The sequence below is a fragment of the Gadus morhua genome, chromosome 15, assembly GCF_902167405.1.
Source record: "Gadus morhua chromosome 15, gadMor3.0, whole genome shotgun sequence".
Classification (NCBI taxonomy): Eukaryota; Metazoa; Chordata; class Actinopteri; order Gadiformes; family Gadidae; genus Gadus; species Gadus morhua.
Window position 1 is genome coordinate 7,224,751 of NC_044062.1, and position 18,891 is coordinate 7,243,641.

General features: G+C 51.4%; 1 protein-coding gene across 3 annotated transcripts in view; it reads right to left on the reverse strand.

Annotated features, from left to right (window-relative positions):
- Positions 1 to 4,434: 4,434 nt before the first annotated feature.
- Positions 4,435 to 18,891, reverse strand: part of mymx (myomixer) — a 39,102-nt gene continuing 24,645 nt past the window's right edge. For all 3 annotated transcript variants that reach the window (XM_030379302.1, XM_030379301.1, XM_030379300.1), the window contains exons 19-33: positions 18,274 to 18,426; positions 16,731 to 16,951; positions 16,171 to 16,354; positions 15,549 to 15,704; positions 14,477 to 14,842; positions 9,848 to 12,037; positions 9,322 to 9,456; positions 9,133 to 9,207; positions 8,953 to 9,039; positions 8,444 to 8,535; positions 7,934 to 8,019; positions 7,768 to 7,831; positions 7,357 to 7,577; positions 6,482 to 6,664; positions 4,435 to 5,701 (exon numbers count right to left, since the gene is read on the reverse strand). In XM_030379302.1, the coding sequence (XP_030235162.1) occupies positions 5,403 to 5,701; positions 6,482 to 6,664; positions 7,357 to 7,577; positions 7,768 to 7,831; positions 7,934 to 8,019; positions 8,444 to 8,535; positions 8,953 to 9,039; positions 9,133 to 9,207; positions 9,322 to 9,456; positions 9,848 to 12,037; positions 14,477 to 14,842; positions 15,549 to 15,704; positions 16,171 to 16,354; positions 16,731 to 16,951; positions 18,274 to 18,426 (4,512 nt within the window). In that variant the 3' untranslated portion in view covers positions 4,435 to 5,402. The remainder of the gene's footprint in view (positions 5,702 to 6,481; positions 6,665 to 7,356; positions 7,578 to 7,767; positions 7,832 to 7,933; positions 8,020 to 8,443; positions 8,536 to 8,952; positions 9,040 to 9,132; positions 9,208 to 9,321; positions 9,457 to 9,847; positions 12,038 to 14,476; positions 14,843 to 15,548; positions 15,705 to 16,170; positions 16,355 to 16,730; positions 16,952 to 18,273; positions 18,427 to 18,891) is intronic.

Consider the following 18,891-nt stretch of genomic DNA (forward strand, 5'->3'; position numbering starts at 1 on the left):
TTGATCCACTTTCTCTCTCTGTCTCTCTGTCTCTCTCTCTCTCTCTCTCTCTCTCTCTCTCTCTCTCTCTCTCTCTCTCTCTCTCTCTCTCTCTCTCTCTCTCTCTCTCTCTCTCTCTCTCTCTCTCTCTCTCTCACTCTCTCTCTCTTTCAAAGAAACACAGAATTGTTGTTGTTCTGATTTCCCCTGAGGGATCAATAAAGTACCCTTATTGTATGATGAAAAGGAGGGAATACAGCTATTTTTACATCGGTCCTATGTTGTTGTGAAACCATCTCGAGGTTCTGCGTGCTCCGCTGTCTGTTTTCCATCGCCAACACTTTGTTTCAAGAACACCACTGGGGGAGCAGCAGAAGCATCACAACGTTTACTGATGAAAACCAACTTCTGGTGAAAAGCTTCCATGGAGAATACGTTGAAAGAAAACAAACAGATTTTGCCCATTAATATCCATATCGCGTGCTTACATTCGCTCCCGTATCTGCGGGACAGATGTCTGCACCCTTTATCCACAGCGTAAAGGAGCTTATACTGCCGTGCCCCGGGACAATGGGGGCTCCAGGGACGGTGAGAAGCGTGGATTAGGTTGTGTATTGTACAACGTGCTATAATACCGCCCCAGTGTGACAGCTGTGGACGAGGACGCATTATGGTGCTTTATTAAGACCAAGACTGACTGATCATATTATTAAATACACATCAGACTCACAACCGAGAAAGTGCTTTAGAGAGCGTGTGGACGTCCAACAAACGAACAATCAGCTTGCTCTCTCTCTGGACCATTCAGTGAGCAATGGGACGGGGGACGAGGGGGGGGGACGAGGCAATGAACGTAGAGTAAACAGAGTATGTTGAGCTCACTCTTCTTAGTCTCTATAATGTCAGATTAGTGTGGTCCGGGCCGTACAGCGCCTGCTCACCATATTGTGTGGAGAGCAGATACACAAACTCTCTGTAATCCTGATCAAAGTCTCCTAGTTTCTGTGGTTGCCATGGCGCTTTGTCGTGAACTCAGCATCACCTACCTGGAACAGCCATGATCTGTTACTAAAGGGTATTGTTGAAAAGTTTAAAAGAAAAGGCCCACCGCAATTGAGCTATAACTCCCCCTCTTACGCCATTGACCATCGCTAAACGACCACTAGAATCCGGCGGTCTGACAGGTGGGGCAGTTAATGTCAAATCTGATCCGAGAGCTTTCAGGAAAGCTGAGCTATTCGATCCGTTCTTACCTAACCGCTATTCTACTGCCTTGCCCACCTCAGTTCAATAACCCATCTTTAACATGACATCACTTTAATTTGCTCTCACACACACACACACACACACACACACACACACACACACACACACACACACACACACACACACACACACACACACACACACACACATACACCTCGAGGGCTGCAGGGGGCTGAAGCCACCGTGTTGAATTTCAAAGCCCTGCACAGTCACCCCCCTCTCCCCCCCTCCCCCCCCTCTTCCTACCCACTCCCACACACAACCTTTTAAGCCTTTGGATCAAAGCTCATGAGATGGCCCTGGAGTCGAAAAAACAACCCGGGCCTTGTAGCCTGAAGGACGGTGCAATCCCCTAGTTCATGAATAGTGAATAAGCGGGGAGAGGGACTCCAATCTGGCCTGTTCCGGTCTGGGTCTTTGGAGGGGCTGTTAACTCATCCGCACTCCCATTATCATTTCCTTTCCCAAAATGGCTGGGAGGGGGAGAGACAGCCGCATCCTGGAGTGATCATACCGGTCCCCCCCCCCGCCTGGGGGGTGTCCACATGCTCGCGTTACGCTTCTGCCCCCCCCCCCCCTCCCTCCTACTTTGTTTGGTGTCCGTGGAGGATTTTGGGTTGAATGTCGCCCACATGTTAAATATCTCCAGCATCCACGCCCAGCAGCTCCTCACCGCATGACGAACGCTCCTTCAAGGTGACTTGTTCCGGTGTGTGTGTGTGTGTGTGTGTGTGTATGTGTGTGTGTGTGTGTGCGTGCATCCATGTGTGTGTGTGTGTGCGTGCGTCTGTGTGTGTGTGTGTGTGAGTGCATGTGTGTGTGTATGTTTGGAGGGGGAACGGGAAGGGGTGATGAATATTTTAACGACTTATTGTATGAGCTGGGAGAGAGAGGGGAGATAGAGAAAGATAAAGAGAGAGAAAGAGTGAAAGATAGAGAGAAGGAGGAAGAGAGAGTGCAAAGGACAGAGGGAGAGAGAGAAGGAGCGAGAGAGAGAGAGAGAGAGAGAGAAGGAGACAGAGAGAGAGAGAGAGAGCGAAGGACAGAGAGAGAGAGAGAAGGAGAGAGAGAGAGAGTGACAGAGAGACAGAGTGACAAAGCCTGTGTTGTCATATGAGCTTATCCAGTCTCATCCTCCCCTGGAGCTTAGCGGGGGGGCGGTCGGAGCTTTCTGCCCCATCAGGAGCAGCAGTCAGGTCAGAGGTCAGAGGGCAGGCCTGGGTATCAGGATCACGTAAAGTGATCAATCGACTCTTGTTTTTCTTGTCCTTTTTGTGTACCATTGTCCTTGATCACTGTCCCTGGGGACGGATCAGTCCAATAGCTACACAGTTGAATGTCATTGAGATTGGGAATATTCTGTGATTATGCATTCAGATGGACCAAGGACTATATAATCCTCAAAGATGATCGAGTGAGGGGGGGGTGGGGGGGTTGTCACGTTCAGAATGTGTGAATGACAGGTCGGAAGCAACACCCTTTCACTAGGACACCAGAAGCGACAAACTCTCTGTGCTCAGCACAGCAGTGCATGTGACCTGCACTCTCTTTCCTTTTGGTGTACAAAACAATCGACAAGAACATGTAGCAACCGTTTAACTTCTATTGATCGTTACCTGATCAATGTCAGCCCGATTCAACATGTGTGGTGCTCGTCAATAACTCCACAAGGTCACTACGATGCTTGATGAAAGTTTCCCAGATCATCAAATACATACCAGTCCGGAATCTATGGTGGTATTGATCCACCTCATGTTGGGAGGGTTATACAGACGTCATGGTTTATGCAGTTGGTTTAGAACAGTTGACGTCCTCGATGTGAAATGTTTTGTGTGTACGTGAGTAAGCTTGGAGTATTTTGCAGTGATGTGAGAGGCTGAATCACACAGAGCAGTTTGCTTGTTAATAATGAGCTCGTTATGACACATGCTGGGCCATGACTAATACTTCACCTTGGTTTTGGCAAATCCAAGCCAAAATGCAGACATTGATTGCTAGGTTTGTCAAACTTTTTCACTTTCAGGCTCCTTCAGTCATATACAGAAATGCAAAGGTTCAGACGGATTGAAAACTATTTTCATTTGCAAATTGAAGCATCGATGTGATCTGTGTGTGTGTTCGTGTGCACGCGTGCGTGTGTATGTGTGTGTGTGTGTTTTACTACTGTTTAATTAGTAAATCCCCCTTTAAGTGGCATTGAATCTAGAATGGAAGGGCTGCATTGTCTACAGAGCTTTTCTCATGTCCAGCGTCCATCTATAATGCTTACTGTCTACGCAAGTGTGGTTGTATTGATCGCTGCATCGATCGTGTCTGTGTTGAGTGGAAGTGAGCACCATTGATCCCGTGAGAAAAAGCAGTTTGTATAATGCTTAGGCTGACAATTTGTTCTGCGATAGCACCGCGCAGTACAAATGAGCTGTTAACGATTTCCAACTCGATATTTCCACAATATTAACCTACAAAGAAAGTGTGTTTGTTTTACCGAGCAATCCATTCGCTCGTTCCAATCGGTTCCTCAAGACGCACCAGGGTTCATTGTCTTAACACTGTGGAGGAGCATTGAGGACGGCTCACCTTTCTCTGACTATACGAGTGATTTGATTGGCGGCACGTGTCTCAGAAGCTAGAGCGGGTTGGCTGGTAATCGAAAGGTAGCTGGTTCGATCCCCGGCTCCTCCAAGCTGAGTCTCGACGTGTTCCTGAGCAAGACACGACCTCACCCTCACCCTCTCGACGAGCTGGCTGGTGCCTTGCGTGGTTGACTCCGCCGTGAATATGTGCATGAATGTGTGCATGAATGGGTGACTTTTAGGCAGAATTGTAAAGCGCTTTGAGAGGCCATGGTTAGAAAAGCGCTGTATAAATGTATATTTACCATTGTATAGCCCTGCGACGTATGTTCATAAAGCGCTTCAGAATTAATGCTAAGCACATTATAGATTTGTCATGGGGTCGTGTCTTTGAATCGTGTCTTACCTTCTAATATGCAAAAATAAGACTAATGAACATCTTGCAGCAGGCAATGGCCCTGAGGGCCGGCCTTTTAATCTGCGGCAGCATCCTGCCTATTCATGTCCTCTTTCTGGGCAGCCACCGGCTCCACAACAAACCTGGATTAATTAGACGGAAAAAAATCAGCACTCATGAATAATCATACAGAAAAAAAATAACAATTCTGAAAATTGGTTGCATCTCTTGTTTGGTTTAAAAATGTTTTATTATAAATGACATTGTGAATGAGGCGTTCGTCCCTAGACAAGCACACGCAGTATCAAACTGCTGGAACCGACGGTGTAGTGAAGCAAAGCCCATCAGAGTCCTATTGGACTACTTTGGGTTGTGAATCAGGCTGCAGCAACACAAGTAGTATGAGTGGTATACATTCAGTATATGTAAAAAAACAACAAGAACTAAGATAAACATCAGAAAAGGGATCAGCTTTTATATTACACGCTGCTTTTAACCTAAGCGGTATCTTTTCTATGTTTGTACGCCACTGTTTACACCAAAACACAGCAGTAGCCTGCAGCCATTTCGGAATACAACAGACAACTACAGATGGGTTCGGGGAAATGTTGTCATTCAGCTATTCTCTCACACAAAACTCTTCCATTCACAATCCAAAGAGGAAACTTTTAAGTGGGATGCACTTAACCCATCATGGTGTCGCATATCTATTAATCTAAAACAGGATATTGGCATCTAAGAAAATCTTCCAATACAAACAATATGTTACCAAGAAGAGGCAAATCAAACATACCGGTATATTAAATTAAAGCAACTTGATTGGTTGGTTCCTTTTGGTCTATTGTCTGAAGTGGATGTGGAGATTGTTGATTAGCTCAACAATTATGGTCTAAGGGTCCCTTGATTAAGTTAATTGTAATTGGACATTATTTAATTTAGAACAGAAATGTAAGACTTTACTTTGGAACACAAAATAATACAAAAATTACGAAAGTGATTTCACAAAGCTTGATTTAAACAACACACAACTCTTGTCCACCCTCTTGAACATAAATATAATCTGCAACTACTCGACTCAGGCCGGTTACTTCTTAAAGAAACATGTGCCCTGCACATTAAAAAACATCAATATAAAACCTATATAAAAAAATCCACTAGGGGGCGCCGCTGTGACGGCCGGAGCCCCTTCACACATGTCCCTCCTTCTTCCCAAAGATCTTCTTGAACACAGACTTGTTGCGCGCCGGTCGCGGCAGGCTGGCGTAGCTCCAGGGGGCGCCGTCCTCCCCGGGGGGGGCCCGGTGCGTCCACCCCACCGTGCCCAGCAGCACGGGGGTTTCGGGGCCCCCGCTGGCGGGAGGCCCCCCCTGGTCCCCGGAGGACCGGTCGCCTATCACCAGAGTAACAGAGTAGCTGGAGCCCAGCTCCCCGCCCCCCCCCACCGCGGGGGTAAGCTTCCTCACCGGACGGATCTTCTGATAAGTGGCTGAGGGGGGGAGGGGGTGAAGGAATGGGTCACATTCATATCATTAGCCTAGTAGCATAACTGCCTAAGTCATATTTTAATTACATTTACATTTAGGGCATTTGGCAGACGCTTTTATCCAAAGCACTATTTTAAAGTGTAAGGAGGTACAACATACTATAATTGCATAAAGAGGGGTGGGAGGGAGTGGGGGGTAAACCCCTTATTAGTTAGGGGGGTTCATCTTGTATTTAGCGTAAAAAACCTCCCAAATCAAATAGATGACTTAGGCAGATAGTTATTAGGGAATGTAAAAAGCACTCAGATTGACTTAGGATAAAGCCAATGAGGCACAGTGAATCAGCAGCATTATGAGAGTAGCGTTAGGTGAGATATCACAATTTGGCAATAATAATACTTAATAATACTTAGAATAATTTACATAAATAAATAGGAAAGAAAATAAGCAAATAGAACAGAAGTCGGCGAGCTCAGACGCTCTGGTGGGTGGATGTTTATGGTGACTGTAGCATGGATTGGAGGTGAGGTATCAGGGAGATTTCAGAGGGCTTAGCCACTCTTCAGTGAAAGCGTTTTAAACACAGCTGTCTTCAGCATGAAGCCCTCGAGCTAGGAGCTGCTCCTTGTTCCTTTGTGTTTGTAGGAACAGTAAACTTATATTTAGCTTCTTCAGAATACAGCCATAACTGGTCAGAAGCAGGCAACACGATCGCTTAGCAACTGCTTCAATCGCTCACACCAGGTGTGTGAGCGATGACTAGTATACGTCGGCCCACTGACCTGAGGTGAAGGAGTGGGAGCGGCATTTGTTCTGGAGCCAGCCTTTCTCAGCGGCCCCCGGGCTGTGGGGGGAGGACAAAGGCGGGCTGTTCCCTGGAGAGCCCCCAGAAAGACTCCTCAGGCCGGCCACAGCATCATCATCATCATCATCATCATCATCATCATCATCATCATCATCATCGCCTGGAAAGGAATCCAGAAGTTTCAAGGACCGCTCGGTAACGAGTGTGAATGTACAACCCCACAAAAGTTAACAACTGTTCATGACGAGGCCAGATAGAGGGAGCTGGCGGTCTTTATGAGGCATGCCGTGGTAAATCATAGACCTTTAGCCCCGACTACTGGTGCGATACACACCAAATCATCCCCGGTGCACAAAGGACCCTGTTCCCAGAAACACCCATCATTCAACCGCTAACCCGAGAAATAGAAAAGCCCACAACACACTCCAAGACGAGGCGGAGGAATGCTCATTAGTTGTTAAATCTCCTGAGCAAATGGTACTGCATTCATAGTGATCTTTTAAACAGCGCTTTCACTCTGAGCGGCTTTACAATATTGCCTAATATTCCCCCATTCACACACCGACGGCGGTGTCAACCCCGCAAGGCGACGGCCAGCTCATCAGGAGCACTTAGGGTGAGGCGTCTCGCTCAGGGACACCTCGACATTCTGCTAGGAGAAGCCGGGGATCGAACTAGCCACCTTCTGGTTACCAGCCAACCCTCTCTACCCCCCTGAGCCACATGCCGCCCCAAGCAAGGCATCAGTTGTTCTTAAAAGTGACGACTCGTTGGCCGACCCTGATAAGGGATTGGGGAGCTCATGCGTGACCGTCACCCCATCGCTGATAAAGACCTGGCAGAGGGCCTCACCACGGGGTTCTGCCGCAGCAGGGGCCACCGCCCTCGACTGCTCCCCGGCCGTGCTCTGACCGCCCTGGGTCATGGGGCTGTACTCCCGGGTCAGCACCACGATCTCTTTGGCCTGGGGGGGCGACCGGTCCTTGCGCCGGGGGAAGGTGGAGATGAGGTCCGGCCGGGAGGAGCAGTGGCATCGGTCCGTACCCTGGCAGCCAGGGCACAGCGAGCGGCTCCTGGGGGCAGGAGAGGACGGCAGAGGCGGCAGGGGGTCGGATCAGTGGTGCGTTCATGCGAAGGGCTGTTATTGGACGACAGCGTGACGACTGTATGCAACGGTTGTACACATTTATGAGGCCGAATTCCCATATATGGGCATACACAGGTTTAGCATTTTTAAGGATGAGAGTTGAACGGCCTGCTTACGAGGAAACAGGGAGGTCTTGATTGACAGGGCCAGGAGACACTGAGGGGGCGGAGCTAGTGGGTCCTGTTGTGAAATCAAACACAGAACCAATTAGCAACACATGAAAATGGAGATACAATGGGGACGATTGCAGCAAAGGTGACGAGCTCCGTAGATGAAGCTCACCAGTGTTTGCTTGTATCTTCAGCATCCATTTCCTCATCATGAAGCGCGACGAGGCGTTCAGTAAGTATTCAGAGCCATCTCGCAGCCTGGTGGCGGAGAATACATTCAATACACATATCAGCAGGACTTGTGTGTACGCTTTACATTTAGCAGACTCCTATATCCAAAGTGACTTCATTCACGCATTCATACACTGACGGCTTGCGTGGTTGACTTCGCCGTCGGTGAGTGCATGCGTGCATGAATTGTTGTTCATACACTCATCGGAAGAAGTTAAGATTAGGTGCCTTGCTCATGGACACCTCAACACTTAAATAGGAGGAGCCGGGGATTGAGTTAGAGCCGGTCGCCTCGCAACTTTCCAGTTACGAGGCAACCGGCTCTAACTCCTGAGACAAGCCGACCCCATTAGCATATCCTTTCCCTAAAACATAGCGAAACAAGCCCCCCCCCCCCCGGTGGGGAACCCCGGCCCCCCAGGGGTCTACCCCTCTGGATGGAGGTCCTCACCGCAGACAGAGGACGTTGGGTTTCTTGGTGTACTCCGGCACTGGCTCACACTCCGCTCCCACCAGGTTGAGTGGCAGCCCGCACACGGAACTCTGAGACAGAGAGCGCACGTCAATCAATCAGGAGTGACAAGCCCGCCAGCCTCCCATCTAATCACTGCCCACTCAAAGTGTCTGGCACCTCAAGTTAATAACTGGTAAATGGACTGCATTTATACAGCGCTTTTCTAACCAGTGGCCCCTCGATGCAGTTTACAATATTGCCCAACATTCACACATTCATGCACACATTCACAGGCCGACGGCGCTGGCGGCCACGCAAGGCGACAGCCAGCTCGTCGGGAGCAGTTAGGATGAGGCGTCTCGCTCAGGGACACCTCGACACTCAGGAGGAGCCGGGGATCGAACTAGCACCCTTCCGGTTACCAGCCAACCGCTCTACCTCCTGAGCCACATGACGCCCCCGATGAAGTGTCTCTCCCCCCCCCCCTCCCGACGAGTCCTGCTTACCCTCAGCGTATCCTTCCTGTCCTGGTAGAAGCAGAGGCTGTGTCTGTACAGGACGGCGTGGTGGGAGTTCCAGCCTCTGGACGCCGCCTGGGGGCCAGAGATAAGGCGAGGTGTGAGTGGAACGGTTCTGTGCGTTTGGTGACTCGGGTAGGTATTCAGAAAGAGGTTCCGCTTACTCACTTTCTTCCCCCCTAGCTGGAGTTTATGCTTCCTCTCCAGAGTTCCCTCCATGGACTGCAGCTCTGCCTTCCCACTCTGAAAGCAGGTCTCGTATCAGATTTGATTTTTCAAAGGGGAAATAGGAGCTTTTGATGGAGTTCTGTTTTGATTTGAGGCCAACGTGTCAGACTCGGTGTGGTCGAACCTCACCGTTGTCCTGCAGCGCCCTCCGGTGGCCATCCTGGGATCCTGATTCTCCATCTCGCTGGAGCTTTCTAGGGTGGTTCCGATACGAGAGGCACCCTCTGGGTTCCTGAGAACCGACAGTAGGCTCACCGACTGCTCCTGTCCAGAGGCAAGAGACGGTCTTACAGTCAGCAATCATGTCAAAATCATCAAATTTTTGAAATTTACATTTTTTGCATTAACAAATGTATCGGACCCAGTTTAAATATATATATGAAAAAAAAACTTTCCTATCCAGATTTTTTCCTGTCCAGAATTAAATGAGTAAATAAAAAGGGATGCCATTCCATTAAAACAGCCCTATCCAATGTGACTGTTGAACCTTGATAACACAGTCTATAAACATGAGTTTGACATTCCATTTTCCAGCTTATTATAAAAGGGACTACAATGATGGTTCATGTCTATTTTGTTCCAACAGACTAATAGCCAGAGGACACGGCAAAGCAGTAGCGTGGAGCTTTTCATCAGAGTGTATCTCAAACCTCACCTGTAAACAAGCTGCGTCCTCCTTCATCTGTTCCTCCTCCTGCCCTTTCTTCACCACCTCTGCATCCTCCTCCACCTCCTCCTCCTCTTCGTCTCCATAGCGGTAAACGTATCTCTGAGTGTCCACCACATCGGTCCGCTTCACCACGTCTGAAGACCTCTCGTTCACAACAGCAGAAGAAGACTCGCAGGCCCAGGACCTCCTCTCGCCTTTGGCCACCAGGGGGAGCCGCTCTCCCGCGGGCTTCTCCCTGTCGTACCCCAGCAGGGACTGGATGGACGGGGGCAGCTTGAACTCGGCCACCAGGAGGTTGGGGGCCGACGCCGTGACCAGCTTCCTGTAGAGCACGGCCTGGGGCTTGGTGGCGGGCGACAGGGGCGTGTCCAGGGGGGGTTCCCCCTGGTGGCAGGGGGCCGCGGGGGCCTCTTCCTCCTCCTGGTGGGGCTGGTACATGATGTCGGAGCAGATACTCTGCCGGTAGCTCCTGGTGCGGTTCCAGATGTCCTCCAGCTCCTCCTCTTCCTCCTCGAACTGCCGGTGGTCCGTGCGGAACGGTTCGCCCTCGCCCTCGACCCCAGCCTCGAGCTCTCCCCCGGCCTCGTTCGGAGCGAGGGGGGAGCGCGGCGGCGGCGGCGGCTCGACGGGCGCCTGACCACTGGTCACCCTGGCGAGCTTGCAGTCCAGCCCCTCCAGCTCCAGAGACACCAGCCTCCTCACCACCGCCCGGGGCCGGGGGACGACGTCTGGGCACGGGGCCTCCGCGCACAGCCTGGCGCTGCCCGTGCTGGAGACCCCCGAGTCCAGGGAGTCGTTGAGGCCGCCCACGCCCACCGCCGCCTTGAGGTTGACCACCATGTGGGAGGCCTGGCTCTGGACCTGAGCCGGCAGCCTCTCCTCCCCCTGGAGCCCGGCGGCCCTGTGGTACTGGTGCTTGTCCAGGTCCTGGATCAGCGTGTGCACGCTGAGGCACTCGTGGCGGCCGCGCGTCGCCGACGGAGCGGCGGCGGCGGCGGCGGCGGCGGCGGCAGCGGCGGGAGCGGCAACCAGGACGGCGTTCACATTTGAGGCACCGTCCCCCCGGGCGGGGTTCCCACGCGGGCCGCTGTCCGCCGAGAGCTGCCTGAGACGCCCGCTCCCCTCCATGACGACGTAGTCTTCGTCTGCGTCTGCGGAGGAGCTGACCTGGAGCTGGGACATCTTGTCCCACTCCGTCTCCGGGTCCTCCTGCAGACCCGGCCCGGAGGCCCCGCGGAGGTCAGTGCACGGCACGGTCTGATCCGCCACCTCTCCCGGGAACGGGGGATGGGGTTGATGGGGGTGCGGGTGGCGAGGGGTGGTCTCCCCCGCGTCGGGCGTGCCCTTAACGACGACTTCGGGATACCCGGGATACACTCGGGGGCTGTGGGGGGTGGGCGGGGTGTGTTTGAAGGAGCTCAACGACCGGGGCCGCTGCTGCTCCGGGTCGGCCCCGGCCGCCTTCTTGCACTCGGGCGGAGCGATGGTGATGATGTCCTGGATGCTGGGGATGACGCTCATGTCCTTGGGCAGCTCGAAGCTCAGCACGGAGCCCAGGGAGAGGAAGCGGCAGTGGCTCCTCACCTGAGGCCCGCCGCACACGGCGTACGGCGTGATGCTGTACTCCCCCGAGCACTCGCCGTCGATGTCCATCAGCAGGGGGTTCTTCATGTACGCCGTGTCTTCCTCTCCCCCTCCATCGCCTCCTCTTCCTCTTCCTCCCACTCTCACGGGGCTCTTCGCCGCGCTCTGCTTCTTCCTCCGGCCCTCCTTGAGCGGCCAGGTGTGCGTGTCGTAGGCCACGCCCTCGCAGCCGTAGCGGGGCTCCGCCCCCGCCCGCTCGTCCACCCCCATGATCCTCTGGATGGTGTGGCGGCGGGCGTCCCTCTTCCTCTTCCTCTTCTGGCCCATCCTCTTCAGGCTACTGAACATGGAGGCGCCGCCGCGGGCCGTCGGGTGGAAGAACACGCCGGGCGCCAGCGTGGCGAGCGGCGAGGAGGAGGACGTCGAGGAGGAGGTGGAGGAGGAGGGGGAGGAGGAGGAGGAGGCGGCGGTGGAGCAGGAGGGCATGGCCACCTGGCTGGAGGCGTAGGTCTTGAGGCGGGGCAGGGTGATGCTCTCGTAGACGGGCGTCAGACCGATGCCGCTGTCCTTCACGTGCAGGTAGGTGCTCACCTGGAACGGGACAGGGGAAGGGGGAGGGACAGAACAGTCAGAACGCCGCGTGAGACCGCCGGTTCCTGTTGAGACGCGGGGGGGGGGGGGCGCGGTATTGCCGGAGGGTTAATGGCGGACAGACTCGTTGCAGTACCCTTGCAGTGTACCGTGAAAACAAAGGCGTCTCAGTTTTCGTTTCACATGTGTTACAGATGAAGGATGATATCAGAGCAGGGCTGACTGGGACAATCAGCTACCCTTCCAGTGACATAGATCAGCTCTGGTTTCCTGCCGTCATGCACGCATCGATGCGCAGATACACACATGAATACGCGCATGCATGCACGCTTACGCACACACAGACACACACACACACACACACACACACACACACACACACACACACACACACACACACATACACACGTTGGATACAGAACAAAGTATGGACGAGATTTATCACACAGCAAAGCAAACAAGGAAACAGAAAAAAAAAGTTAGAAAAACACAGAGAAGGGCCGATGAATATAGATGCGATTACTAGTGATTGCTGTTGCTCTTTACCCCTGCAGGGCTAAATAAAAATCATATGTGTATGTGAACATGTCGTCATATGCAGCTGTAATGGTTTGACCCCTCAACTCCATGACTAATCTCATGTTCCCGTGGCAGCCCAGAGACTATAAATCACAGTGTGCAGTCTGGGGGCCGCTTTGCAGGGTTCAGCGGCAGTTTCAACGTTTAATGACCGCGCCTTTGTTGCTGTCTGGGACCCACTCTCGCTGGGAGCCATTTTGGATTGAAACGTTGAAGGGAAGTGAGTTGTGAGGTCATTTATTTTACACAATGAAGTCTCGCAGAGGTAAACAGAAACAGGTTTTTTTGGTCCCCGTGGCCGGTACTATCTGTGGTTACGTGGAGCAGAGGGTTGGGATAGCTTCTGTTCTCGTTCTCCGATGTGAACAGGCAGAGGTCTTTGCCTGTTCACAGGCTCCTGTCTGTTTCTTTATCGCCTGCCTCCTTATACTAGGAGCTCATACAAGGTGGTAAGGGCCTAAGAATGCAGATTTTTTAAATGGGAGACATAGTTTACTAGTTTACAGTATCAATCTTGTGATAGTCGAGATACATGAGCAGTGTCTAAAAATGTATGATTAGATAATTCTAAATGTAGTCCTTCAGTTCAATAACGAAGATACCAATTTCATACACAAATATATATAACAGAATTGTATATAGATCATTTATAATAAATATATTTTGGTAGAATGGTAAAATAATGGCTATTTTTTGTTGGTAATTTTTTTATTTTTTATAATAAATATATTTTGGTGGAATGGTAAAATAATGGCTTTTTTTTGCAGGGAATTGTATCTCATAGTATTTTGAGGAGTTTCTCGTTCTCGTTTCATCTCTTAGTTGTACCTGAATATTCATAACCCTGGAATTATTCCAAGAATATGTGATGTCTGGTTTATGTGACTTGCAATACCAAAACCAATGCATAGAAGTATCCTTGTACTTTAACCAGTGCTTGTACCAAAGTCCATAGCACTTACACATGTTAACCTACATCAAGTGTAAGGGTTAGGTGTTCAGACGTTCGTGCTGAACGTCTGCACGACTCCGTACAGACACAGAGGTTAGTGAGGCCAGCGGGGCGCGCCCACGCCCCAACACGGCTACACACAGCATGCCTTCCCCAGCGCACTACAGCTCCCAGCATGCAACACCACTCCACACACCGCACCATTTACCTCGTCCGCACTCTGCCGATATATCTTTCTCTTTCGTTTTAAACTACCAAAAGTATTTTCCAAAAGCCCCTGGCAGCGTCGCCAAAAGCTTTTACAGGCGGGGGACTCAGCAGGCTGAGGGAGAGAAGGAAAAGGGGGGAGGAAGAAGATGAAGGAAGGAAGGAACAGCAGGGTGGGGCGAGCGAGGAGTTTCGATCGCCCTTGTGTCTCCGCCCATCGCTACGGGGGACAAACCAGTGCACAGTGGGAACCCTCCCAGGGAGGGAAAGGGATGTGTAGCAGGAAGATCTCTGGCAGTGTCGGTGTGAGCAGAAGCTGGACGGGCCTGCAGAGGTTCATGGCTGTCGTGGCGACGGTTGTGACTTGGATTTGTGCACTGATTACAGATGGGTACTGAATGTGACCCCAACATGGGGATGATATGCAACGTCACGACATCTGCATGCAGGACATTGTGAGATCTCATAAGTGCAGTGAATTACTGATGCTAAACCGTAATCATCGGTGTATTACCGATATTGGAACTACTAACTAACCAAATCATAAATAAGTCCCATCTCATCTCTCTCATGAGATGAGACTTATTTATGATTTGGTTAGTTCATAAATAAGTATTGAATACAAAAGTGACTTGATATTCTAAACATGGCCCAGCTTGATCGTGTGTGTGAGTGTGTGCGGTTTCAGAACAGGCCCTCACCCTGTGAACGGGTTCTGAGGCCTCCTCCTGCAACTCCTCCTCCACTCCAGCAGGGGGCTCCAGCACCTGGACCTGGCTGTCCCCCGTGCTGCGGAGGCTGAGCAGGAGGTTGACGGTGCCCCCCAGGGCAGCCCCGCCGGGCTCCTTGAGGACCAAGACGGTGGGCTTGGCCGCCTCGCCTCCCGGCCTTCCCCCGACACGGGTCATGACCTCGTAGTCGTCCTCCTGGCCCGGGTCCGGGCGCTGGGCCGGCCTGCTGCCCGGGGAGGCGGGTTGGCTGTCAGGCCGCGGCGTCTGGGTGTCCTCGCGGGGGCTGGCTCCGAGGGGCCGGAGGCACTGGTAGACCTCTGGTCTGGGAGTGGAACTCTACAGTGGAGGAGTAATTACAGGGATGAGGAGTGTGTCATTGTCGAGAGCATCGTCACCTCCTGGATGATAATTATAGCTATCATAGTCATCATCAACATCATCATACTCCTCCTCCTCCTCATCATCATCATCATCCTCAAACTCATCATCCTCATCATCACATTATCAAACTGCCCCCAATACAGGCACAGCGTTATGGGTGGGCGTGACGGACCTAGGACCACCCACTGTTCAAGAGGCCCACCCAAAACTTGGGTAGAGGTGTTGCTGCGTTGCCTCTACAGCAGAGACAATAACGCAGCGACATGAGCAGTTCTAACTGGAGAGACGGTTGAAAGATGGTGCGATCTACGAGAAAGACGCAGAGGAACGTTCCTTCGTGCCAATCCGCGACCGAACCGGCTTGGCAGTGTAAAAAGGCCTAAGTCGAGATCGCGGATAGGTCCGTCCTATGCACCGAAACTTTTTACAATGCAACTAAATATTTAAAGAACATCTAGCTATTCAAATCTCTATACGCATAGATAATATAACAGTATATTAGTCAGTCATTTGTATTAGGTTAAACAGGGATTTGATACCGTTTTCAATTTAAGGACCACCCACATTTGGTCTGGCCCATCCACAACTGGAGACCTGGCGCCGTGCCAGCAGCAATAGCTGTGATGCTAATCCCCACACAGTTCTGCTGTTAGCGTCGTACCTCAGTGAGTGGTGAGCCCATTGCGGCCTCACAGTAGATGTTGTCCTGTGAGCCCTCCTCTCTCTTCAGCCTGTCAAGCCACTGCTGTTTCTGGGCCCTCCAGTGGACTGAGATCCAACCCAGCATGCTCCTCAGTTCCTCCATACGCTCCTTCACCTGCAAGGCGAGTTCAGAGAACGCTGGGTCTGAATAACGACGGACGTGGGCCTACATTGAGTACTGTTCTAGCATGTTGCGGTGACCGTGACTGGATGCCTGACTTATCACAGTGACTACAACCGAATGCCTGGACTCTCCGTAGTTAACCGGCCGGCACCCCTTCACCGATTTTAAATGTTTTGCATGCCTGTATGTTAATAATGGCCCCAATTGCACTCCTGATCATCCCTGGCAGGAGGGATCCTCCATTCTGCGTTCCTTCTCAAGATTTCTTTCTTGTTTATTAAGGGAGTTTTATCTTGTCCTCTGGGGGGCTAGGGTCATAACTAGGGGGGGGGGTCATAACTTACGGCCTGTGATTAAGGGATATAGAAATAAAATGGAATTTTCGAACTCCTCAACTTTCTAATATGGACGTATATCACGCAGCTGAAGACGGATCACGACCCAGAATGCAGCGCACCATCTCGGTGAGGTGGTGCTCCCGGCGGAGAAGGTTGACGCCCGTGGACGCCAGCTCGTCAAACTCCTGGAACTTCTGCTCGATCTGTCGGTCCAGCTCCGTGGCGATCGGCTCCTGCCCGTCCCTCCCCAGGTTCAGCGCGCTGTCAGAGAAGATGCAGGCCCGGGTGTCCTCGGTCCACGAGCTGTCCCAAAGAGAAGAAGGAAACGTGTTTAACCGTGTGAGATAGGGGGCGGAAACACAAAAGGTTGGCCTTTGAGGACAGCCATGTGTGGTTGAAGTATGTGAACTGACAGACTCCCTCGATAGAAAGGACACTCGTTTCCTCTTTGCACAGGCCGGGGCCGGAAAACTCAAACCGACCTACTTAAGCACGTCCTCAGTTCCACATTGCACCAGGCGGTGATACGCAATGTCTCAAACGGCCTGCTCTTTCAGTAAACAGTTATTGTAAGAGGCAGATGTGTTTTTTTTAGCTTTTTCGAAACTGCGCCAGGATTATGAGCGAGAGTCGGGCACTTTCGAAGGGAGCCACGAGACTCCGACTCGCTCCTGCTTACATCATGGCGAGGTAGCTCCTGAAGAAGTACTTGAGTTGGATAAACTCCTGCAGTCGCGAGCGGTTCTCCGCCATGCTGCTCTCCAGCTCCTTCCAGGCCTGCAGGGTGTTCTGGATCCGGCTCCCCCCCGGGACCTGCAGCCTCTCCGGACACAGCTGCTCCAGCCGCGAGGCCTCGCTCCCCATGTCCTCCACCTCCTCTCGGATGACCTCATAGTCGATCTGCGGGGGGGGGGGGTCGACATCATAAAAAGGGGCCTCCAACAAAACCGCCATTTCATCATCAGGAGAAACCTGTCACACACACTTGGCCCGCGGGCTTTTCCAAACATGAGTTCATCGTGTTCCCTGTTGTGAATTATGCGTGGCTCGTGAACCATATGGCCTGCATATGGCGCTCTATGCTATAGCCGGGCCAGCGGTGGGGGACAGCTGGGTGTCTCTGTTTGAAGAGCAGTAATTAATAGCACCTATGGGGGGGCCCTATGGGAGCCATACTTCATAACGCTCCTCCTGGGGAATGGCGCGAGGCAGATTCCTGTGTGCTGACCGCACGGTTATTTCAGGGTTGGAGATTAGGTCACTTGTGTTCTTCAACGGTATCAAGTCCAGACAGCTGTGCATGCATGCGATAAACATAGCCGTGTCCAAAAGTGACTCATGCAGAAACACCCCGAAAAAAACCTCTAAGAACTTCAAAACCAACTCCGTACACATGTATACAAACCACTGGATCGAAATGGGTAACACACACACACACACACACACATCCATCCTCGCACATGTGGCGCACGCACAAACACACACACACACACACACACACACACACACACACACACACACACACACACACACACACACACAAATTGGTGATTCTCAGAGAGAAGAAGAGTGACTCATCGGAATAAATAAATAAGGCATGTGGGCAATAAACCTTTGCCTAAATATTGTTTGGATGTGCATACATGCGTGGTTTAATGATGCAGTTTATGTTGAAAAATAAACACAGCAGAAAGCAGCGGCCTAGGCTGGCCTTCGCCGGGGAACCAGCGGCTCAACAGGAAACAGACCTGGGGGGGGGACATGAGGGGAGCTGGCTGTGGGGTGGGGACTTCCTGGTTTGATTCAATCAAGAGTTTCACCGCGAGCATGCACAGTGGGAAAAACATGAGGTCATGCCAAATGTTAACACCACACAGGCGACATTAACGCAACCTGAACAGAAACCTAAACATGACATCACTTTTTGAAGGTCCCTGTGTGGTTGGGTCAGGAAAAACGGTGACAGAATCCTGTGTGTTCTGATTGGTCGGATCGACACGCTCCTCCACCCCTAGCTCACTTCCACTTACAGAGTGGAAGCTAGCTAGTTATGAGTTCACTTGCAACCCAGGAAAGGCGTTAATCCCCTTTCAGCCCATTCTTATTATTCCAGATATAGGCTACTTGACAAGTTTGTTAGCTTTGACATTTTTTCTTCCTTGGTTGCTGGATTTTGGGCTAATTTGGCTAATGGCTAATTTGTTCTCCCCTGACCCCGTTACCTCCAGCTGGTCCTGCTGCTCCTCCAGTTCCTCCAGACCACAGCTCTCCGGTTCACACCGGACGGCCAAGTCGGTCTCCCTCTCCAGGACGTCCATGTTGAGCTCCTTGCTGCAGCACAGGCACTCCTCCACACGCACCGCCACCCTGGCGTGCTGAGGTAAGGAAGAGCCGCGCAGTTAGCATCTCGGGATTACCATCTCGGAGTTAGCATCTCAAAGTAAGCATCTCAATACTACTTAGCATTGTGTAGCAGCTTATCCTAGCTTTCTTTGTTGTATACAGGGAACGGGTTAACCTAGCGATTGTTGGTGCTTGCCACTTGTTTCTATAAACATCCTTACTATAAACATCACCTTATTGTAAGTCACTTTAGATAAAAGTGTCTGCTAAATCAAATCCCCTAAATGTAAATGTAAATCTTGGAATAAGCGTCTTGGTATTAGCATGTCCGAATTAGCTTTGTGGAGATAGCGTTTGGGAATTAGCATGTCGAGGTTTCGACTCTAACCAACAGGCCTTATTCTGATGAATAAGAAATAAGACAATTAAAGAACATGTTTTTTTCTTACAGTAGTGCAATTTGGGCATAGAAAAATTCATCACATATCATATTCACT